At 42.2% G+C, this 25,222-nt stretch overlaps 1 protein-coding gene and 1 long non-coding RNA gene across 4 annotated transcripts in view; one reads left to right on the forward strand and one right to left on the reverse strand.

The window, feature by feature from the left end:
- Positions 1-17,500, reverse strand: part of BLMH (bleomycin hydrolase) — a 50,867-nt gene extending 33,367 nt beyond the window's left edge. Inside the window, exons 1-6 of the mRNA XM_021067523.2 lie at positions 17,358-17,500; positions 16,835-17,032; positions 13,014-13,123; positions 12,063-12,204; positions 10,999-11,087; positions 9,303-9,395 (exon numbers count right to left, since the gene is read on the reverse strand). Of these exons, the coding sequence (XP_020923182.2) occupies positions 9,303-9,395; positions 10,999-11,087; positions 12,063-12,204; positions 13,014-13,123; positions 16,835-17,032; positions 17,358-17,370 (645 nt within the window). The 5' untranslated portion in view covers positions 17,371-17,500. The remainder of the gene's footprint in view (positions 1-9,302; positions 9,396-10,998; positions 11,088-12,062; positions 12,205-13,013; positions 13,124-16,834; positions 17,033-17,357) is intronic.
- Positions 17,501-17,619: 119 nt separating this feature from the next.
- The window catches only part of LOC106505486 (uncharacterized), a 67,468-nt gene continuing 59,865 nt past the window's right edge, over positions 17,620-25,222 (forward strand). For 2 of the 3 annotated variants that reach the window (XR_014821665.1, XR_002337293.2), the window contains exons 1-2: positions 17,620-18,394; positions 21,988-22,100. This is a non-coding gene — a long non-coding RNA (uncharacterized LOC106505486). Of the gene's footprint in view, positions 18,395-21,987; positions 23,822-25,222 lie in introns of all 3 variants that reach the window. The other variant, XR_014821666.1, reaches the window with a different exon arrangement.

A 25,222-nucleotide genomic window follows, 5' to 3' on the forward strand; every position in this document is an offset into this window, starting at 1 on the left:
GAGGTTGGGGGTTCGATCCCTGGCCTCGTTCAGTGGGTTAAGGATCCGGTGTTGCCGTGAGCTGTGGTGTAGGTCGCAGACGCGGCTCAGATCCCGCATTGCTGTGGCTCTGGCGTAGGCTGGCAGCTGCAGCTCCGATTGGACCCCTAGCCTGGGAACCTTCATATGCCGCGGGAGCAGCCCAAGAAATGGCAAAAAGACAAAACAAAACAAAACACCAAGCTCTCTCCTGCCTTAGGGCTTCTGCACCTACTATCCCTTCAGCCTGCTGTGCTCTGTGTCCAGATCTTTGCATGGCTGGATTCTTCCTGCTATTCATGTTTCAGTTCAGATTTGACCTCAGGAAACTTTCTTTTGCAGCACCTGTGACATTTGGAAGTTCCCAGGCCAGGGATCAAACCTGTGCCACAGCGGTAACCAGTCACAGCAGTGACTCTTAACCACCCTATCAATCACTGTTTTTTATGTTCTTCAGAGGGCGTATCACTTCAGATTCTTTGTTTATTTACTGTGTCCTGTCTGTCTCCCTCCGCCAGAAGCAAAGTCCAAAGAGCAGAGACCATGTGTATTTTGGTCATCACTGTACCCGCAGGGCTTAGAATATGCTTAATATTTAGCAGGTACTCAATAAATATTTATGGAATAAATGAGTAACAACTTCACTCCTCTGCCCTGCCAAGCTTCTTGAAACTGCTTGCCTCTCCCTGCCACAGTCTGACCCCTCTCTGCCTAGCGCCTTCCTTTCTCCATTCTATCACACCCGTACTGAGGAAAGCCTTTTCTCAGCCCTCCTAGTCTCTAACCTGTCTGTAGCACCTGACACGGATAACCAGCAGCTAATCACATAGTTCTGACACTCGCTTTTACAGACAGAGATGTTTTATGGAAACATATTTTTCCAGAACTCTTTACTCAGACCTATCCCATCCTCCCATTCTCCCTCAGGAATTTTAATAATTTGCAAGGCTTCAGCCACCTATACCATCATCACTATCACTTTTCTAGATTATTCTCTTTGCTGAACTCTGGAATTTCCATATGCTTGAAACCCATTTGCGACTGGCCAGTGCCCTGGGACGAGGCACTCTGAAGCCAATGTTCCTCCTCTTCACCTCTGCCTCTGAAAAGAGCAGCATTTTCCCAGTTACCAGGCTTAAAACCTTAAAGTTATTTTTAATGATGAATCCTTGGCAGATAAGTTGCCAGGTCCTACAAATTTGTCCTCTAAGACCTCTCTCACATTTCTCTCTTCTTTGCAGTTCTTTCTTTTTTTTAGGGCCACAGGCGTGGCACATGGAGGTTCCTGGGCTTGGGGGGCGAGTTGGAGCTGCAGCTGCTGGCCTAGGCCACAGTCCCGGCAACTGGGGATCTGAGCTGCGCCTGCGACCTACGCCACAGCCCATGGCTATGCCAGAACCCAGACCCACTGAGCTTGGCCAGGGATCGAATCTGCATCCTCATGGATACAGTTGGATTCGTTTCCACTGAGCCACAACAGGAACTCCCTCTCCTTCCCATTTCTGTCACTATCCTCCTTCAGGCCAAATCAGTACCACCTGAACTGCTTCAGCTTCTAACAGGTCTTCTTACTCTCTTCCCTCCAACTTCACCTATTTAACTAATTTAATCTCCTAAAGCACAGCTTTATTTCAAAAAGGAAACTCAATATGTGAATATAATCTATTTCCTTTAAGAATCTCAAAGGAAAGTTAGTCCCTTACTTGAGTCAGAATGTCTTCTATGACTATCAAAAGAGTAACTCCTTTCTTCTTCCAGAATCCAAAAGAGAAGACCAATTAGAAAATGTTATTTCTTAGCAGGAGTGGATTTTTTTTTTGGTCTTTTGTACTTTTAGGGCTGCTCCTGTGGCACACAGAGGTTCCCAGGCTAGGGGTTGAATCAGAGCTGTAGCCACTGGCCTATGCCAGAGCCACAGCAACATGGGATCCGAGTTGTGTCTGCGACCTACACTACAGCGCGAGGTAACGCTGGATCCTTAACCCACTGAGCGAGGCCAGGGATCGAACCCGCAACCTCATGGTTCCTAGTCAGATTCGTTAACCACTATGCCACAATGGGAACTCCTGGATTTTTTTATTTTTGCTTTTTAGGGCCTTACCTGAAGCATATGGAGGTTCCCAGGCTAGGGGTCCAATCGGAGCTACAGCTGCTGGCCTACGCCACAGTCACAGCAACGCAGGATCTGAGCTGCGTCTGCAACCTAAACCTCAGCTTACAGCAATGCCAGATCCTTGACCCACTGCGAGAGAGGTCAGGGGTGGAACCTGCAACCTCATCGTTCCTAGTCGGATTCCTTTCCACTGTGCCAGGATGGGAACTCCACAGCAGTGGATCTTAAATCAGAATCAATGGAGAAACTCTTGACTCTACAAATGCCACTAGATAAAGGTCAAAACAAAATGAGCCAGGAAAACAGAACAGTGAAATAGGACTAACTTTACAAACACTAAAACACTATAAATAACTTCAGTCACTAAAATGCAGTTATTGGCAGATGAATAAACCAAAAAAACAGAACTGAATATGTGGAGACTTTGCAAATGATAAAGATGTTATCTCAAATCAAGGGGTAGGGAGAGGACAGGCTGTTTGAAAAGATATGGATCAGGAGGGTAGCCTCTTGCAGAAAAAAGATCCGTATCTCATATCCTATGCCAGGATAAATTCTAAATGGGTAGATATTTAAATATAAAAATCAAAATCCAGGAGTTCCTGCTATGGCACAGTGGGTTAAGAACATGATTGCAGCAGCTTGGGTTGCTGTGGAGGAGCAGGTTTCATCTCAGGCAGTGAGTTAAAGGATCTGAATTTGCTGCAGCTGCAGTGTAGGTCATAGCTGTGGCTCAGATTCAGTCCCGGGCCTGGGAACTTTCATATGCCATGGGTTCGGCCATTAAAAAAAAAAAAAAAAAATTAAACTCCTATAAGTATTAGCAGAAAAAAAGGAAGAATTCTTTTATAATTCAAGTCAGAAGAGATTTTCTAGTTAAAAACCATAAAAACCTTCAAATTTGACTATATATATAAGTAAAAAACTCTGCATGGCAAAAAATAAAAAGGCATATCATAGATAAACAACAAACTAGGGAAAAAACTTTGCAACTGATATCACAATGGGCTAATTTCTGTAATATTTTAGAAGTACCTAGAAATTGATAAAAGACTAAGAAGAAAAACAAGTAAAGGATAATAACAGACAGTTCACATAAAAGATGCTTAGCCCCATTCAAAATAAGAAAATAAAAATTTAAACTACAATGAGATAGTTTATCTATCAGATGGTTTTACCTGTCAACTGTTTACCTTACCAGATTGGTAAGGATCCCATTGTTTGATAAATGCACTACCTTGGTAAAACTAAAGGGAAACAGGTTTTATCGATATTGCTGGCGAGAGCATAAAATGATATAATTCCCAAAGAGAATAATTTGGCATTATATATCAAAATTACAAATGTATATTCTGACTCAAAAATTCCACTTCTAGGAATGTAACCTACATGTAGACATGCACATAGGGAAAAGGATGTGTGTATGAGAGCATTTGATATAGTATTTTTATTTTATTTTATTTTTGTCTTTTTTTGCTATTTCTTGGGCCGCTCCTGCGGCATATGGAGGTTCCCAGGCTAGGGGTTGAATCGGAACTGTAGCCACCGGCCTACGCCAGAGCCACAGCAACGCTGGATCCGAGCCGCATCTGCAACTTACACCACAGCTCACGGCAATGCCGGATCGTTAACCCACTGAGCAAGGGCAGGGACTGAACCCGCAACCTTATGGTTCCTAGTTGGATTCGTTAACCACTGTGCCACGACAGGAACTCCCTACAGTATTTTTAAATAGAAGTTTGAAAACAACCAGAATGTCCATTAATAGCGATCAGATAGAATTTCCTGCCATTTCCAGTGGGTTAAGAATCTAACTGCAGGTCTGATCCCTGGCTTGGTGCAGTGGGTTAAAGGATCTGGTGTTGCCACAGCTGGGGTGTAGGTCACAGCTGTGGCTTGGATTCAGTCCCTGGCCTGGGAACTTCCATATGCCATGGGTGTGGCCACAAAATATAAAATAATAAAGGGGGGATCAGATAAATTAATTATGGTACATCTAAACAATGGAATACTATGCAAATATTTTTTTTAAATGCAGAAACTCTTTAAGTAACAATGTGGAAAGAATTTACAGGACATTGATAAATAAAAAATGTGCAGACAATATGAATAATATATTAACATCTATGCAGAAAGGGAGGGGAAAATATGTATTAAAAAGTTTTAAAAAAAAATCTCTGGAGGATAACTAACAACTACAGTTAATATTTATAACAAAAACTGGAGTTCCCGTCGTGGCTCAGTGGTTAACGAATCCGACTAGGACTATGAGGTTGCGGGTTCAATTCCTGGCCTTGCTCAGTGGGTTAAGGATCCGGCGTTGCCGTGAGCTGTGGTGTAGGTTGCAGACACGGCTCGGATCTGGCATTGCGGTGGCCCTGGTGTAGGCCGACGGCTACAGCTCTGATTAGGCCCCTAGCCTGGGAACCTCCATATGCTGCGGAAGCGGCCCGAGAAATGGTAAAAAGACTAAAAAACAAAACAAAACAAAAACAAAAACCCAAAAAACTAATAAAACTAATTTGGGGTTGCATGGGAACTGGAAGAATGGGGAACAGAGCGAGAAGATTTTTCCTTGTATATCTTTTTATATTTTTGATGTTTATGCTTAGTGAAATAAGTCAAAGAAAGATGAATACCATATAATGGCACTTACACATGGAATCCAAAAAACACAACAAACTAGTGATTCTAACAAAAAAGAAACAGACTCACAGATATAGAGAACAAACTAGTGGTTACGAGGCGGGGGCGGGGGGAGTGGGAGATTACAAACTGTTGGGTATAAGATAGGCTCAAGGATATACTGCACAACATGGGGATACCAATGTTTTGTAATACCTAAATAGAAAGTAACCTTTCTCTTTTTTTTTTTGTCTTTTTGCCATTTTGGGGGCCGCTCCTGCAGCATATGGAGGTTCCCAGGCTAGGGGTAGAATCGCAGCTATAGCCACCAGCCTACACCAGAGCCACAGCAACACAGGATCTGAGCCGCGTCTGCAACCTACACCACAGCTCTTGGCAACGCCGGATCCCTAACCCACTGAGCGAGGCCAGGGATTGAACCCGCAACCTCATAGTTCCTAGTCGGATTTGTTAACCACTGAGCCACGATGGGAACTCCAATAGAACGTAACCTTTAAAAATCGTATAAAAATGAAAAAAAAAATTATAACTTATGGTCACTAGAGAAAATGAAAAGAGCAAATTATAAAATAGTGTATAGGATTCCTTTTAAATTTATTTTTGTTTTTATTTCTTTTTCAGCCACACCTGTGGCATGTGGAAGTTCCCTGACCAGGGATCAATTCTGAGCCATAGGTGTAACCTACACCATAGCTGAAGTAACACTGGATCCTTAAATCACTGTGCTGGGCCAGGGATCCAATCAGCGTCTCCACAGAGACAAGTCTAATCATTAAACCACTGCACCATAGTGGGAACTCTAGATCCTTTTTTTAAACTAAATTTTGTATGATCTTAAATGAAAAAAATGTGGAAGAAAAAGCATCAGAGTTAGTAGTGAGAACCTTTGGATCACAAAGATTTTCCATGTCATCCCGCCCTGTACTAGTTCGTATGTAATTTCTAATATTTAGAAAGTTTAAAAACACAAACATTATTTATGCTCCTGGCACAACATTCAAAAGCCTCTAATGTGCAACAGGGTAGAATGATTAACAAATGTAATTTAAATATGCTGTATGTTTAAAATAGAGAAGTTAATTGCTCAGTGAAAAATAAATGAGAGCGTTCACGCCATGGCTCAGCAGAAACAAACCTGACTAGCATCCATGAGGACGCTGGATCGATCCCTGGCCTCGCTCAGTGGGTTTAGGATCCAGCGTTGCCATGAGCTGTGGTGTAGGTCCAAAGGTGGCTCGGATCTGGCACTGCTGTGGCTGTGGTGCAGGCCAGCAGCTACAGCTAGGTAGGATTTGGCCCCTAGCCTGGGAACCTCCATATGCCGCAGGAGCATCCCTAAAAAGACAAATATATATATACATAATATACACACACACACATGTATACATACATGTTGTTTCTGGTCTTTATGTTTTGTCTTTAGCAGACAGTTTTGGTAGAGAATACATTTAATAATCCTAAGGGAATCTGGATGCTGAAGGAGAGCAGACACACTGCGAAAACACTGCAATAGAAGTGACTTCAAAATAGATTTCCAAAATAGATCTGCCTTGTCTGTCGTCACAACAAACAACCTGCGCTTCCCCTCTCTTAGAAAGAATGCCTTTAGCATAAATACATTTCATTCAAAGCTAGCTGAGCTTCACGCTATTGATTTAAGTCATCATTTTGATGTGCCTACAAGGCTAGGCAAATCTTAGGTACCAATCTGTGGCTTTAAAACCACAGTGAGACTCTTCATTACCAAAGAATAAAAAGGAGTCACTTGGGGGATTGTAAAAATCTAAAGACCTACCACACAGGAATTCTCAGCATGGCTCAGCAGAAACGAATCTGACTAGCATCCATGAGAACGCAGGTTCGATCCCTGGCCTTGCTCAGTGGGTTAAGAATCCAACGTCACCATGAGCTATGGTATAGGACGCGGCTTGGATCTGATGCTGCTATGGCTGTGGTGTAGGCCGGCAGCTGTAGCTCCAATTCGACCCCTAGCCTGGGAATTTCCATATGCTGTGGGTGCCGCCCTAAAAAGACCAAAAAGGACCCACCACAGAGAATTCTGTGGTCAACAGTTTCCGAGGAATCATTAAGTGAACAATCCTATAAAACATTCATACTCAGGACTTGGCAGGGTGATGCTTTACTATTTTTCCAAGGTTAGGAACAGGGGAGAAAAGATATGTAAAATATTATCTGCCATAATTCTTAGCAGCTAATCCCAGGGTCAGGACATGGATTTTAGATACATCATTTAAAAGATCATTAAAGCAAGCATCTTAAGCCAACAGAATGCTTATGATCTGCAAGAAGTATTATCTGAGCCCCTTTCCATAACTCTTTGCAGAACCTTTACCCTTACTACTATTTTACTATAATGATAAATAAGGGCAAATTATGCAGGAGACGTGGTTTCAACAAGAGATCATTTCAAGCAGGAAGGGAAGAAAACTAACATTTATTGGACACCTGCTATATGCCAGGCACTATGCCTCATATTCTTATATTTAATTCCTTATTTCATCCCCACAAAGATCCAGTGAGGATTATATTTTAAATCCCAGACTGAATCTCAGACAGGTTAAGTATTTTATTCAAGATCACAGAGTGGTTACACAATAAAGCCAGAACTGAAACCCATGTCCTGCTACAAAGTCTATCTTTTTCTACTACAATCAGATACCTCTCTTAAAAAGGAAGACCTGAGTTCTTTCTTTTTTTTTGTCTTTTTGCCATTTCTTGGGCCCCTCCCGCAGCATATGGAGGTTCCCAGGCTAGGTAGGGAATGAATCGAAGCTGTAACCGCCAGCCTACGCCAGAGTCACAGCAACTCGGGATCCGAGCTGCGTCTGCAACCTACACCTCAGCTCATGACAACGCCGGATCCTTAACCCACTAAGCGAGGCCAGGGATCGAACCCGCAACCTCATGGTTCCTAGTCGAATTCGTTAACCACTGAGCCACGATGGAAACTCCCGACCTGAGTTCTTTTTGAGATAAATGAGATAACAAGTGTATTTGGCAAAATGAAACCTCTGCCTTCACCCACCGAACAAATATTTAAGAACCTAATGTCGTATCAAGCTAGACATGTTACACTTGAACAAACTGCGACTTGAGACTTAAGGAACCTGTCCCACATCCCATGGCTGTTAAGTAATGAGAAGATCAGAAGTCTGGTTCCATCCAGAGACCATGCTCTCAACTATACTAAGCTGCCTCTCTGAAATTCAAAGGAAAACACAAGTGAAGGATTAATGTTGTCCACTGCAGTGAAAAAAATTAGGCCATTTTAACTTCACAGTCTCAAAAGGACTGTTAGTTGAGTGATTCCTAGAAATGGATGAAAAAGGGAAATGTTTCTACTTTTCTCAAAGCAACTTCACAGTTTTATTCCACATACTCATCTGGATTATGGATAGTATTAAATAATAAAGACTCCTAACTGCCTTGATAATAAATATTACCGCCTTATATTTGTTTAGCGCTGTTTAAGTTTTTCAAAATGTTTTCACATACATAATTTTAACTGCTATAACCATCAGTAGCTTCCATTTTTATTCCTACAGAAGAAAGCCAAAAGACCTGGCATCTACCTATGATCGCTCACAGCTCTGCCTTTTAGCTTAGTTTGCTACCAAACACATTCACAAAGTGTTATGTTTCAACTACTCAGCTACCCCGTTCACTCAGGAGTCTACCTTTGTTCATGCCACTGTACATGCAATTGCTACTGTCTATGACGGTCTTCCCACTTATCCATATGGTCAATTCCTACTGTTCTTTTTTTAATTAAAAAAATTTTTTAATTTTTTGCTTTTTAGGGCCATATCTGTGGCATATGAAAGTTCCCAGGCTAGGGGCGGAATTGGAGCTACAGCCACCGGCCTACACCACAGCCTCAGCAACTCGGGGGATCTGAGCCGTGTCTGCGACCTACACCACAGCTCAGAGCAATGCCAGATCCCTGACCCACTAAACAAGGCCAGGGATCAAACCCACATCCTTATGGATAGTAGTCGGATTCGTTTCCGCTGAGCCAGAACAGGAATTCCCTCTACTGTTCTTTCAAAAGGTGGTTCAGGCATCTTCCCCATGAAACTTTGAGCTTACTGAATCAGTTCCTCCCTCCTCTAGGAGCACCAAATCCTTTGTTACACATCTCTAGCACAGGATTTATTATCATTATTTATGTGTTTCTTTTACCAAGAGATTGACCTCCTTGAGAATACAGACTATGTCTTTCTCATCTTTGTATCCCCAGTGCCAAACTCCTAGCAGGTATTTAAAACTTTTGAAATGAATAAAAGAATGAATTACATAGAATACTAAATTGGGAATTAGAAGATACACATACAAGTTCCATAGTCAACGGCAAAGTTTATACCTCAGCTATTTCAGATGTGATAAGTAATTTAATACACGTCAACATTTACTACAATGGCCATATTTCCTCATCAGTTTAACAGACAGGAATATTCTGCGACTTCTTTGGAAGGGTCAAAAGAATCCAAATAATTGTTCTTACCTCCTCCATCATGATGTCCTGTGTGGCTGAGATTTCGACTTTGGTTGCACCACTGTGTACCAGGTTCCGCAGTCGTATACAGAATTCTCTCATCTATGACAGAAACTTACTCAGTACTTCAATAGTTACCCAAACTCAACTGCAAATGAGCTTAATAAGCCAATGCTAGCTCTATTTTGAAGTATAATTCAGCCAAGACCCAGGGCAAAGTTCATAAAAGCAAATGTACTTCTCCCCAACCAGTCCACTTAAACAGAGTGAAAAACACTTTCTATAAGGAGAAAAGACATGAACTATTCCCAAAGATGATGATGGAACTGCTCCTGCTCTGCAACTGACAGTACCCTCCATGAGAGTATGTGCCCGGGGACAGGGAAGATGTGACTCCAAAATGCCTACTGCCCTCAGAAAAAGCAGGAGACAAGATGATCATGCCACTAAGTCACTCTAATAGATTTTTAACTTAGAATTTACTGGCTGTCAATTTCTTCTCGGTAAAATCGTTATGATCATGGCTATGCCAACCCCCAATACAGTTTTCTTTTTTGTTGTTTTCTATTTTGAGAGACGCCTAAAATAAGGGTGAGTCATAAACCCAACCACAGTGCTAAAGAGGATCTCGCTCCCACCTGAAATGGAATCCGATGCTATACTATTAATGATCCTTTAGCCTGTGGATAATATTCCCTAGAGTTTCCTGGGTGGAAAATAACCTACTTCTAATATTGGGAAAAATGCATTTATAGTTTATTTTAAAATGCAGTCTTTCTCCCAGGGATAACAAATCCAATTTTAGCTCATAGATCAAGACAGCGGATTCCGGCAACTCTCTGTTCTCAAAAAAGACGTCTGGCTGGCGGAGCAGCTCCCCTGTAGGATTTACAATCCTCCTTGGGAAAATGGGTTATGTAGAGAAGAGAGAATGATTCATTAACATAACTGAGGCAACAGAAGGCAGTTCAGTGACTACATCAATGTTTAGAGAGTGGATAAACTACAATGATGTAGTTTGGGGAAGCCTCAGAACTGTGTACTCTTTAAGGAGGTCTCCTAAAGAGTTCTTTTTGGTTTTACAAGAACATGAAGCTGTCCCAGTCCACCTCCACTAGAACCAAGTGAGAGGCACAGCACCCAGTGTACTTGCGGTCCACTCTGAGAATGGGACTTCTCGTCCTTAGTATTCACAAGAAAATGTTAAAATCAACTTTAATAAAGATTTTCAAAGAAAAAAAAAATCCTAATCTCAATTATTTAAAAAGTTAATATGCAGCTATATCGCCTTGGATAGGCTCTGAGTAAGCTAACTTGGGCACAAATTATCTACAGGGAAATGCCTGGGAATTACCCTGGAAAATTAGTTAAATTTTTTTTTTTTTTTTTTTTTTTTGTCTTTTGTCCTTTTAGAGCTGCATCTGTGGCATATGGAGGTTCCCAGGCTAGGGGTCAATCAGAGCTGTTGCTGCCAGCCTACACCAGAGCCACAGCAATGCCAGATCTGAGTCGCATCTGCGACCTACAGCACAGCTCACAGCAACACTGGATCCTTAACCCACTGAGCAAGGCCAGGGATCGAATCCGCAACCTCATGGTTCCTGGTTGGATTTGTTTCTGCTACGCCATGACAGGAACTCCAGTTAAAAGTTTTAAGGTAAGTAAGTACACTACATGCAATCCCACCCTGCTCCGTATGTTGTACCTTGTGATTCAGAATATCATTCATTCTTCTGGTTGCCTCTGTCGTATGAGATTCAGGGAAGCACTTCTTAGGGACGACACCATATTTTTCTAAAGAAAACAAATTTCAGTGTTCAATAAAGTAAACATTCTCCAGTGTAAAAAATGCTGACAAAAATAGCTCTTACTTTTTAAAATAGGCTGTATTTTGCTAGTTTAATCCATAAAACTTAACTTACGATATTATTAAACAGGTCATTTAATCTGCACATTTACCCATCTATCTTAGAATTAATTTTATTCTTTTTTTTTGGTCTTTTTTCTAGGGCTGCATCCACGACATATGGAGGTTCCCAGGCTAAGGGTAATCAGAGTTGTAGCTGCTGGCCTGCACCCCAGCTCACAGCAATGCCAGATCTTTAACCCACTGAGGCAGGCCAGGTACTGAACCTGTGTCCTCATGGATGCTAGTCAGATTCTTTTCCACTGAGCCACAACAGGAGCTCCCAATGTGTTTCTTGATTACATCAATGGACAAGAGATAAACTTTTTCACGGCAAGTTAGCTCTGGAGTTCTCATTGTGGTTCAGTGGTGATAAATCCAACTAGTAAACAGAGGAAGTGGGTTCAATCCCTGACCTTGCTCAGTGGGTTAAGGATCTGGCATTGCCATGAGCTGTGGTGTAGGTCGCAGATGTGGCTCAGATCTGGTGTTGCTGTGGCTATGGCATAGGCCAGGAGCTGCAGCTGATTCAAGCCCTAGCCTGGGAACTTCCACATGCTGTGGGTTCGACCCTAAAAAGACCAAAAAAAAAAGGGAGAAAAAGAAAAAAGAAAGTTAGTTCTACTTAATAGACCTTTTCTTCTCTAACCCAACCTTCAGAGTACCTGTCTCCTGATCTCTAATTTATGAAATTACTTAAATATCTTAGATCCTTCATAGGTAAGAATGTGAGATAAAGGTTCTTAGAGCTAACTGTATACCTTTTCTGGGGACTAGTTCTACTCTGTACTTAAGCACCAAAGAAATGGCCTATGCCTAACTACAGACCTTGGCTTTCAGTTCCATTAGAGAAAGACTCTTACCAACAATATTGACAAGCATATCCCATTGTCCACCATCATTTGCAGGATTCATAAGCAGAAACTGCACCAGCCTACCATCCTCAGGCTCCTTTTTCTGGGCTGTATCCACAAAAGCATTTAAGAAGAAATAACAGCGTTCAACCTAGAGTAAGAAAAGTTAAATAAAACTAAAGGAAAAAAGAACTAGTATATTTATTGGAATTATCAACAGAAGTCCTAGAACTACTGTAACTCAAACTAAAGTTGGTAATTAAATATCTGTATCTGGTTTCACAAGAATATCTGTAGTGTTTTCTTTATCTGTGTATATACATTGTAATAGCTTACCCAAAACATGGCACTACTTTATTTTGAAACAAAAATCTATTATTCAGAGCCTTCTATCAATAAAGATCTAGTGGACACATATAATACACTTTATTTGCCCTGCACTCTCTGCATGTGGAGGCTCCCTGGGGCCAGGGATCTAACCCATACCATAGCAGTGACCAAAGCCACTGCAATGACAACACCAGATCCTTAACCCACTGTGCCACAAGAGATCTCCATAATATACACTTTAAAGATAAAAAATGGAATTAAATTATTTACTGTTTTCCAGATAAGTACTACTCAGAGAAGGGGAATTAGGCCTAGAAAGATAAATACCCTTAAATGAAAGTGCTAAAAGGGGAAATTATTGAAGACAAAATAAAAATTTTAAAATAAATACGGTAAAATAGTACAGTGAATCATCAGACTTATTATTTCACTGCAAAAAGTAACCACCTACCAACCAAAAGCAGTTCTGCTTTTGAAAACAATCAACTTTTGATACCTTGGAAATCAGGTTAAGTAGTGTCCCATTTATAATGGAAGGCAGACTACAAATGGAAAAGCAAGAAATGAAGAGACAGTCCCTACCAAGGCTGATATTGAAACAAAAGGAATCTTGCAAGATCAGTTCCATACCTTGTCCCAGAAAAAGAGGTAAGACTGACTAAACTCAAATTCTTCAATATTTAATTTTCTCATGAATGGAAGTCTCATAACATTCAGACAGGAGAAGATCCAGCATCGTCCTGAAAGAGAAAAGCAAACCAAGAAATTATGATGAGTGTTCACACAGATTACATTGTTTCAACTATATTTCTCAACACTGAATCCATGATAGGATCTTGGACAATTCAAGACTAAATAGGAAGCAGAAAGATTAAAAAACAGGAAGAGGGAGTTCCTGTTGGGACACAGTAGAAACGAATCCAACTAATATCCATGAGGATGGGGGTTTAATCCCTGGCCTTGTTCAGTGGGTTGGGGATCCGGTGTTGCCATGAGCGGTGGTGTAGGTTTCAGACATGGCTTGATGCTGAGTTGCTGTAGCTATGGCATAGTATGGCAGCTGCAGCTCTGATTCGATACCTAGCTTGGGAACTTCCATATGCCACACCTGTGGCCCTAAAAAGCAAAAGAAAAACAGAAACAAAACCAACAAAGATAGTAACTACTATTTGCAATATATATGCAAAGATTTATATCCTTAACATATAAAAAAAAAAAAACTCTGTATATATCACATAAAGAATCCACAACAAATCACCAAAGAAAGTTATATTAGAAAAAGAAACACTGCTAGAGAAACATGAGCAGAGACCATGAACAGCTAAATTTTTTTTTTTTTTTTTTTGTCTTTTTGTCTTTTTCCAGGGCCGCACCCACGGCATATGGAGGTTCCCAGGATAGGGGTCTAATTAGAGCTGCAGCCGTCGGCCTACTCCAGAGCCACAGCAACACAGGATCTGAGCCGCGTCTGAAATCTACACCACAGCTCACGGCAACACCAGATCCTTAACCCACTGAGCGAGGCCAGGGATCGAACCTGCAACCTTATGGTTCCTAGTCAGATTCCTTAACTTCTGTGCCATGATGGGAATTCCAGGAACAGCCAATTTAATAGCCAAAAAAGATACAAACTGTCAAGAAACATTTTTCTAAAGTTCATCATGAAATACCTGTTAGGTGGGGGAAAATATATTTTAATTAATAATGCCCAGGAGTTCCCGTCATGGCTCAGTGGTTAATGAATCTGACTAGAAACCATGAGGTTGAGAGTTCGATCCCTGGCCTCGCTCAGCAGGTTAAGGATTCAGCGTTGCCATGAGCTGTGGTGTAGGTCACAGACGTGGCTCGGCTCCCTCGATGCTGCGGCTGTGGCGTAGGCCGGCGGCTACAGCTCTCATTCGACTCCTAGCCTGGGAACCTCCATATGCCGCGGGAGCAGCCCTAGAAAAGGCAAAAAGACAAAATAAATAAATAAATAAATAACAATAATGCCCAGTATTGGCAAGGACTTGAGGCAATAGTATGATTATACATTCTGGATAGGAATCTAAGCAAGTTAAAAAAAAAAAAAAATCTGAGGGCAATGCGGTAATTTATGGCAAAGATTTTTAAAAGTCCCTACCCTTTAATCTGGAACATACAGTATATTGTCCAATATAAAGTGACGCTAACATAAGTCAATCCTAATTCTCCCAATGAGAATTTTTTTTAAAGTTGTTTAGTTAATTGGATTGTATAAATATTAGATGAAATAATAACTGTCTATCTATGATATTTAATTTAGTAGCTTAAATATAGATATTTAAAATGATGTTAATACAATAAATTGACATATAAGCATTTTTTTTCCACTTTCACATGTCATTTTCACACTGATCTATACTTTTCACATGTCTTGGCATCAGTGCCTTTGCCATTATTAGATCCACTCTTTCCATCAGAAGGTAACATCTTTATTCCACTGTTGTGTCTGAGTCACAGCAATATTTTGAATCCATGCATGATCCTGTCCCTGAAGATGTTATGCCACAGCTATTCAATCATTCTTCATTTGTCCTGTAAGTAGATAATGTCACCATCTCCTATACTGACTTAAGTGATCTTTAGAAGGCCCACTTACAATGCTATCCAACATTTTCAGGTAAAGTCATGTCCTAGAAACATACTGTGATCAAATTTTTTGCTGTTTTAAAAACCTCATTCAATCAAATGATCTCTATAAGCATCCAAAACCAGCACAGACTGAGGTCATTTCAGAGTAATTAATGTCTTTGTCAAATTATTCTTTACTTCAAGTTAAATTAACTGAGAATGCTCAGTATCAAACAGAAACTGTCTCTTTTCTGAAGGAAGATTCAGAGGATAAAAACTTAAGACTTTTATTTGGGCATAACTTTTCTATTGATATGAAAGTATGTTCACAATATATTGGTGAGAAAGGTAAATAGATTACCTAACAATATGTAAAGTATCCACTCATATTAAAGACACAAAGAATAAAGACCTGAGAGAAAAATATTTACTTCTTGGTATTTTGCACACATTCTACACTGAACAACAGTAATCTTATAACAAGAAAAAATAATTAAAAATAAGAACTACAAACAGTGTTTTTCAAAAGTCACTAACGACTTAGTATAGCTCCTCTTTACCTCAAGTTTATCTGTATACCTCTCCCCACACACAGTGTTATTTCCCGGTGAGGAAATCTGGATAAACTGTTAATGCAAAAACTGCCTGAAAATAAACACAGCTCATGTGCTATCTGTATCTTCTGTAAATAAAGCGACACTTCAGATTATGTAAGACCTGATCTGTTCCAGATGAACATTTCTTGGCCTCTCGCTAAGAGGCCACTGCAGTCTAAATCATGTAGGACCACCATGACACTGTAACTTAATAACCTGGATCATGTGTAGCCTGATAGTCCACACACCCCAAGCACTTTCTACTATGGCAAAACATTAATTATTGCAAGGTCATAAATTCTTTCTTAAAATTTAAAAATGTACTTTACTAAGGTATAATTTACATACAATAAAATATATCCATGTTATAAATGTACACTTTGAGTTCTGACTGGCTTCAAGCAAGCACTGATCGGCTTTCTGTCAAAATTAATAGACTGGGAGTAGTTTCAAGACTTCAGGAGTTCTCTGGTGGCTCAGCAGATTGAGGACCCGGCACTGTCACTGCCACGGTGCGGGTTCAATCCCTGGCCCCAGAACTTCCACATGCTGCAGGTATGGCCAAAAACTACTTAACTAAATCAATAAAATGGACAGACTTTAAAAACTCCTTTTAGTACAATTCTGTTGTGAGAATGTTCTCCTTATTCCTGGATAACCCATCTTTCACTATAGCTGTTCTTCTGTTTTCTAGTGGTACTAGAGAGCAAAACAAGGGCCTGTGACCACAAGGCATGAGAAATGAATATTCTTCTGTATTACAAACCCGTCTGTTGGTGGGAAGTGAGCCCATTAGCACACAGGCATATTTAAACATAACATCTGATGACATATTGATGCTATTTCTTGGTGTCTTTTCCATCCCATACATTTGCCCATGACTTTCAGGGCAACATGGGGGAGTCCACTAGGGTATGAATATTTCTGTATGGTTTGTTCTGTACCAAGAACATGTATCACAAAGACATGGGGCTGCAATCACACAACTTCAAAAAGAACATACTGCATTGCATTCAGTCAAATGACCGTGGACTAGTCAGTCACTCTAGTGCTCAAATTACACTAAGAAGCACGGAGCACCAAAACAAGTCACAAGGTAATGTTCTTGATCCTGCCTGTACCTGTGGCTGCTCTCTAAGAACTTACCACAGGTTCTTTCAATCCAAAACTCTGCTTCCCCTAAGGCCATTCTTAACTAAGACACCACAAAGGGAGGCTGTCAAGAAAGTCAAGGCAAGTGTGCAAGAAGTCTGAAGCTCTCACCTGAGCTCTTCTGGTTGGTGACTGGCTTGCCCTCCTGATGCACCGTGTGCTGGAACACATGCTGAGTACCCTGGACCGTGGCCCTCTTCAGACAGATGTCCAGCAGATCGTGGGTGGTGCCGACATTCTGGGCCAGTACGAACTGGGGGTCGGAATTCAGTTTCTGAAGCAGAGCAGCTACCTTCTCCGAATTCAGTCCTGCTCGGAAGACCCAAAGGGATTATAACATCAAAAAGAGGCTGAGGAGACTGTGCGGGACTCCCACACTCCGGCTCTAACTTGGTAAGAGCATCCTGAGGTGACCACAGCAAGAGAGAAGCCCTTCACCGGGGTCCTAGCCCAAGATGCTGCCTTCCTCCGGGCCGCTCCAGCCCGCCCAGAAAGCTCCATCCCCGCCATCGCCCCCGGCCCCAGCCCCGGCCCTTCCCCGCCGCCGGGCCTATGGGGCGCAGCTGAGCCCCCAGAGGGCAGCCGGCAGAGCCTCGGCGTGGAAGAGCCTCGGCGTGGAAGAGCGGCGCCTCACCTGCTTCGTTCATGGCGCCCACGCTGCCTGGCCGGGGAACGGTAGTTTCGGGGTCCTCAGACAAGAGCCGGACAGCAGAGCGACTCGCTAACCCAAGCGGCTGGACCAGCCTCTCGCACCCGGGGCGCCGGAAAGAGGAAACCGGCTCGGTGGCGGCGGAGGGCTGAGGGCGAGGGAAACGGGGTCCGCGGAGGGACAAAACTCCCCCCACGCGTTGCTGAGTCAGCGCCGTCGGGGCTGGCCCCGCCCGGGGGAGGGCCGAGGGGGCGGGCCCGCCGAGGCGCCCGGGGCCGCCTGCGCCCCCCTCACCCCGCCCGGAGCGGCTTCCCTCCTGGCTCCCGCCCACGCCGCTGCCGCCTTCCTCAGCTCCCCGCTGCAGCGCCTCCGTCCGCGTGGCGCGGGCGTCCTCCGCAAGCCGTGATGACGCTCCCAGGCCACCGGGGCGCCCTCCGGGGACCAAGCGGGAACCCGAAGGCGTCCTGTGCTGGGCCCCGAGGCTGAATACGCTAGTCTGTGGACTTGACCCTGTAAAGCCTTTTCAGAAGCCATGAGGGGGCTCCAGGCCGTACAGCGGCGTGAAAGGCCGCAAAATTAAGCCCCTGACTTAGGATAGGTTGACTGGTCACAAAAAGATGAACCCAAGGGCTCTTCTGATACGCGTCCTGTGCCTACCAGTCACTGCACTTTTTTTTTTTTTTCATTTCTTAAAATTGTATTCACCTATAGTTGATTCACAAGGTTGTGCTATTTTCTGCTGTACAGCAAAGTATTTTTTTTTCATTTTTTTAAAGTTTTATTGAAGTATAGTTGATTTAAGATGTCAGTCACTGCACTTTCAATGGCCACTTGTTGCTAGAATTCTAGACATCGCTCACTTTCAGTGGCAACTTGTTGGGATTCTAGTCAGAACCAAGTTTTTGTGTTTGGAGGCGATTGGGAATCAAGCTTGTTCTTACCCACTCAGAAGCTACCACGGTTCTACAAATATGCAATTACCCATTTCAAGGAAGTTAGCCATCCTGGGCTTTATGAAGTAGGTGAGTGTTTCTTACCTAGACCGGGGTTTAACTAAGGGAAATGACAGAAGTCAGTCTTGTACACCCAGACTGTTTTGCTCATGCCTCTGCAAAACCTGCAAATGAGAGGCATCCCCCTTCTCAGGCTTTCAGGATAACTCAGACATTTAGTCAGGTTTTGAGATAGTGAAGCCTTTTTATATTGTTTTTCACGCTCTGAAATCTCAAACCTTACAGGGATATTGGGGTGGGACCCACAGGTGATAACTGCCTACTGCTGAAAAGTCTGATTCTGCTACTTGGAACAGTGAGAGTCTTCTGTGGAACCTATAATCTAGGTCCTAGATTGAAAATAATCTCTGGTTCTAAAGACTCTAGTATCTGGAAAAATCCATACTCAGACACCAGTTAGTCTTTTTAGAAATCACAGTTACTTTGTCCCTATAGAGAAACCTAACTGAAGTTTGGGGATATGTCATAGAAACTTTCTCCAGCAGGGCCCATCAGTTGTCCCATTCTGAGATTTTTCTTATGTCTGAAGAAAAGGAACAGGCTAAAAGTTATGCTGAAAGAAATCCTTGGTCCTTTCATAAAATAATGTTCAAGCATCTGCCCAATTCAACTCATGAAATTTTATTCAGTGTCTACCATGTAAGGGCACTGGACAAGCTGCTGATGATCCGGAGACCAGCAAGCTTAAATTTGCCCTTAAGAAACAGACAGTGTAGTGGGAAAAATGGGATACAGCTTTTAGACTATACTAACATACCAACAGAGCTGTAAAAGCAGTGAGGAAGGGGTGATTAATCAGGACTAGAGGCACCTGAATAAAGAGGTCACAGCATAGGCTTTAAGAGTGGCTGATGTGATTTTACAAGGCAAAAACCAGAGGGAGGGTGTGCAAGGCACCAGCAAAGGCACTGAGGCGTTAAAGCACGTGGCAAAATCATGTTCAAGAAACCACAGTCTGATGTGGTTAAGAACAGGGAAGTTGTTGAGATCAGAGGGAAGGTATAGGACTGGAAAGGTAGGCTTTGGCCAAGATATGAAGGATTTTACATGCCGTGCCTAGAGCATCTAGATTTTATCCTATGGTTAATTAGAAGCCCAAATAGCTTTTTTGAGCAAGGGAGCAGTGTGCTCATTTCCATGTAAAAAAAAGAAACAGAACAGCAGTGGGGAGAGATAGAACTAGAAGGCTAATCCTATAGTGCACTTGAGAGGTGACAAAAGCTTTAAACTGGAAGAAGAGGCACAGATAATTTGGAAGTTTTTCCTGGAATGAGTGGGTGGATAGTGGTATTATTAACCAAGAGAAGGAACACAGAAAAATAGACATATCTGGGAATGTGCAGGTGAACAGATAATGAATTTAGTTTGGGCCTTGGTAAGTTTGGGGTACCCGCAGGACACCCAGAAAGAGAAGTTCAGGAGGCAGATGAAAAGATGTCTAGAACTGTTTAAGACATGTAGGTCTTAAAACCTTGAAAGTCAACAAGGTTGTAGAGGGAAAGAGAAAAACGCAAAAGAGATAAGGACCAAGAATTGTTCTCTGGGCAGCAGCATGCAGCTGTACAGTGTGTTTATGGCACAGAGGTACCAGGCTGAGTGGGGTGAATGGGCCCTGATGTCCATTCTAAGCTTTGCTTGCCAAGCCATGCACCCTGGCCCAGGGCTGAACCCAGCCAGTATGGTGTGCATTTTACTTCTTGTTACAAGGATGCCATACGGGGATACTATTAACTCTGTCATTAAAGAATGGCTAAAGACAGAGAAGCCAGAAGAAAGAGCAGTTCAGAGAGGTAGGAAAAGACCTGGAGAGTTTAATGTCCTAGAACCTGAGGAAGGCAAGGAGAAGATGGGTAACAGGACTGAAAGCTTCAGAAAAGTTTGGCACCTGGGTCAGAGGTGATCTTAGAGAAAACAGCTTCAGTGAAGTGTCAGTGAATGGTCAGGTAGGCAGAAGCCACCGAATGACAGTAAGTTGAGAGGGAAGGAAGTATTAGAGGAGATCTTTGGAAATCTAAACTAGTGTCTACCTAGAGGATGAAAGGCAGGATCCAGTACAGACGAGAAACTAAATATATGCCAGAGAGGGTACAATTGCTGGAGTAAAAGCCCTGGGAAGAGGGGAGGGGCGGGATCTCTGGGGAAGGTGGAGGGGCCAGTTTTTCAGCTCTTGACAACCCTTTTCATGCCAATGACTTCACTTCCCCACCCTCAGCCCAGAGATCCTATCATCATCGCTTTGCCAAGTCTCCTGCTCTGCCCTCCTTGCCAGGGTGTCACCCTTACTATCAGCTTTCCACCAAGCAACTCACACCCAGCCCCTGTGTGGGCACAGAGAAGTGCAGAGGAAAACTGGTTTCCCACTGGGTCTGTCCTAAGTGACCCAGCCAGGAGGAGGCTTCCTTAAGAATAGGATTCCTAGGACCTGCCGCTCTAACTCCATCCAGAAGAGATGTTGTTGAGCCCTGTGACACCTCGTGGAACAAAGACACCAGAAGTAGAACTTGTGTATGAAATCCATAATTTTGGAAAAGAAAATGTTTATGAATCCTGTGAAATGGCATCATCTGCCATTGCAGACATGCCTTCTGCCTTCGGCTTCCTTGAAGTTCCCCTCGGTTAAAGCAAGCAGATCCTGTCTCAAGGCAAATTCTCCATCCTGTGACCCTTCGTTTGCTGTCTGTCCATCAGTCTTTGACATGTGTTGGCCAACTGCTTCTACTTGATGGAAAAGACCAGATTTGTATGTTGGATGAAAGTCTGGACTAGAATTTAACACAGATACTCTTGCAAGTCTGTGTAGTTGCAAACTGTTGCCAGAGTTACTCTGAGATTTGCTTTGCTCAGAAAGCCTCCTGTTAATTCACCAGACTGAAAGGTTAACTTCAGAGGTCACACATTTGGTGTCCTGCTGGGTCAGATTCAGCTCCTAGATGTACTGTTTGGCCTGCATGGTGTGTTTACAAATTTTGAGCCTGTATTTAGAATTGGAAAATTTTGTGTACAAGTCTGAATTGCTGGCTTCTCTTGGAAATATTGTTATTTCCCCATGATAGTCATTTCTCTATCAAAAGTTAAAAAAAAAATAAGTCAAGGGCGCCCACATAATTTTCCTTACATCTAGCTTTTTCCACTCATTTACATTTATTGCCTGTGAATGTTTGAGTTTTTCAACCCTTAATTTAGGGTCACTTAGTTGGAGTTTGGGAGACTACCTCTCTCTTTCCATCCTCATCCCTACCCTTGGAATGAGCAAAGCCAGCAGAAGCTGACTCTGCTGCTAAGGTTTCCAATCCTGGATCCTGGGACTTGGGGGCTCCAGAGGTGCCCATGTCACTCCCTACAGTTTTCCCAGATGTACCCATATGAGTACAGGTGATGGGCAGCTTTAAGACTCTGACCTTCTCTAAACTCCGTGCAGGCTTAATCTAACCCTTGTCTCCCTCCTTCAGGTTCGGATTTTAAGTATTTTTGATACTTTCTACATACATTATAAATTATGTCTTTTACAAAAACATGTTCAGTATCTGGAATGGTATTGTTTTATCAGTAATATTATTGCTGCCTCCGGATATGACATTTCTGCCACTCATTTACTCTTTTAGGTGCTAACAAGTCACAGAACATTCCAGGCAGAGGAAACAGTGTATGTATCGGCAAAGAGGCTGAATGGACCTGAGTATGATTCCACAACAATTGGAAAGTCTGGTCAAGTTGTGTGAGTATTTGATTTATGAAAATTTGAAGTAGTTATAAACAAATAATAGCACCTTCCTGTATGCACAGAATTTGAAGCAATGAGAGGGAAGCCTTTACAATGTTTAAGGTTTGTCAGAAATTGCCTACTTTCAAAGTGGCTCAGTGAAATTAGGAACTGTGTATGCTGTGGCCACATGGCGGAGCCATTTTAGCTGGTAAAATTTTACTTTCCCTTCAATAAATGTACACTTATGATTAAATAGTCTTGCTAAATACTGTTGATAAATAGCCTTAAATTATGGACATTTTTAGTTTTTGTGAGGTTTTAGGAATGTATGCTTTGCATAAAAATCCAGCTGTGCTAGGATTTGGTATGGAGAGTAAATAAAATGGTAGGGAGAAAAAGACATACAGGAGGTGAAAAATGAGGTTGAAGAGATTGTTTAGTTAGATTGTAAAGTACTTTGAAAGGCGTGCATCCTTTATTCCTGGAGATATTACTATAACCACAAAAATCCCCCCATGGGCAGTGAGAGCAGGAGAAAATCATTATAGTGTTTGACACTATATTTCTCCCAAATATTTCATATTTTTTTCTCTTTTTATCCCTCTCTCTCTCATTTACTTATTCAGTAGCTAATTGAATACTTGCTATTTGGCAGCAGCTGTACTGGGCACTTGAAATACAAAAATGAGTAAGACATTGATATCTGACCACAGGGAGCTTCAATCTAGTGGGGAAAATTAAAAAAAATTAATCATTATTTTTTGATTAATGCAAAGAGTATTTAGTGAGCACTTACTATGTGTCAGGCACTATATCAAATATAGAAATACCCAGGAAAGGCAGATAGAACAGATTCCTGCTCTCCTAGTGCTTACATTCTGGTGGGGGAGGCTGATAACAAATAAGTGCAGATAATTTCAGTAGTAGAGAAAATAAAATGGCATGATGTGATAGTGACTGGCCAGGCATAGAGGTGGCATAAAACGCCCCTCTGAGGAGCTGGCCATTTTGGGCAGAGACTGAATGGCAATAAAAATCCAGCCATGTGAGGATCTGTGGCAGCATGTTGCAAAAAGAGCTGAAAGCAAGTGGCAAGAGCCTCAGGCTAGGAACAAGCAGGGCACAGCAAGGTCGTAAAGAACCCAGCTTCTCTCTGGCCCTGGGATCTGCCACCCATGGTGTGAGCACCATCCTTGGGCTTGTTCCCCTCATGCTTCATCCTTCAAGTTCAGTAGCTGTTTCTCACTCCCTTCTAGGGGTCAAGACTGTCTTTCCCGGGAGCTTTCAGCAAACGTCTCCCTGAATGTTATTGTCCAAATGAGGTCATGTACCTTTCCCTGAAGCAACCTTAGCTAGGAGAATGCGGTTACTTTTCCATCAGTCAGGCCTATCCCTAGTGCAGTAGTCCATTTCCCAAATGCATTCCTTGTCTTAAGTGTGGGAGGGGTTGGGTGGATGTTGGGGAGGCAACCATGGTGTTCACTACTTTGTAATCAGTAATTTAGATTTTATTCTAAGGGCAATAGGAAACCATTGTAGAGTTTTAAGGAGTGACAGGACGTGATCTGATATATGTTTGTAAGGACACACGGAAGATATTTGCAACACACTTAATTAGAAAAAATAATATTAAAAATGTGTAGAGAACTCCTAATTATCAACAGGAAAAAGAGGAATGGAAAGAAGAAGAATGGAAAAAAGATTTGAACAAGAATATCTTAGGAGTTCCTGTTGTGGCGCAGTGGTTAACGAATCCGACTAGGAACCATGAGGTTGTGGGTTCGATCCCTGGCCTCACTCAGTGGGTTGAGGATCCGGCGTTGCCGTGAACTGTGGTGTAGGTCGGCAAGACTTGGTTCAGAACCCGCATTGCTGTGGCTGTGGCGTAGGCCGGCAGTTACAGCTCTGATTCGACCCCTAGCCTGGGAACCTCCATATGCTGTGGATGGGGTCCTAGAAAAGACAAAAAAAAAAAAAAAAAAAGAATATCTCAAAATAGGAAGAATGAATGGCAATGGCAAATAAACAGTAATGATGGAAATGCACAACAAAATTATTACAAGATACAACTACTTCAGATAGGCAAAAATTTTAAAGGAACTTCAAAAGGTACTGGTGGCAATTCTTACTGCTTGTGGGAGTATAAATCAGTCTTACCATTTAGAAAACACTTGTCAATATCTATAGGATGGAAGATGCACATGCTCTCTGTCCCCACTAGCCACTTTATCCCCACTTTAATTAGCCATTTAATTGTGCCTAATTAAGTGTATTAATTAAAATTAAAGTTAACAATTTACTTTCTCAATACTAGTAGTCACATCCCAAGTGCTCAGTAACAACATGTGGCTACCGTATTGGAGAGCGCAGGTGTAGAACTCTTTCACCAACACAGTAAATTCCACTGGACAGCCCTGCCCTAGAGAAGTTCTTGCATACGTGCACTAGGAGGCATAGTCACGACTGTTTATGTGAGCATTGACGGCGATTGCATAGAACCTGGAAAAAACCCAGTAGTTCATCAACAGGAGCTTGTGGGAATTGTGACATATTCATACAATGGAATACTACAGAGAAGATGAAAATCAGCACGGGTGAATTTCAGAAACGTCATATTGCGTGCAAAAAGCCAGTTACAGAGCAAATGGCACACGAGCGCTTTTTAAAAGTTCACCATCAAGCAAAATTAAATAATGTATTGTTTAGAGATACAGACATACATGGTAAAAGAATTTATTTTTTTAATTTTTTAAAATTTTATAATGATTTTTATTTTTTCCATTATAGCTGGTTTACAGTGTTCTGTCAATTTTCTACTATACAGCAAGGTGACCCAGTCACACCTACATGTATACATTCTTTTTTCTCACATTATCATGCTCCATCATAAGTGACTAGACATAGTTCCCAGTGCTATACAGCAGGATCTCATTGCTTATCCATTCCAAAGGCAATAGTTTGCATCTATTAACCCCAAATTCCCAGTGCATCCCACTCTCTCCCCCTCCCCCTTGGCAACCACAAGACCATTCTCTATGTCCATGATTTTCTTTCTGTGGATAGGTTCATTTGTGCCGTATATTAGATTCCAGATATAAGTGATATCATGTGGCATTTGTCTTTCTCCTTCTGAC

Source organism: Sus scrofa, chromosome 12 (genome assembly GCF_054392235.1).
Source record: "Sus scrofa isolate SSC_HxYL_T2T_F1_AM1 chromosome 12, Sscrofa_HxYL_maternal_Yorkshire_Landrace_v2.0, whole genome shotgun sequence".
Classification (NCBI taxonomy): Eukaryota; Metazoa; Chordata; class Mammalia; order Artiodactyla; family Suidae; genus Sus; species Sus scrofa.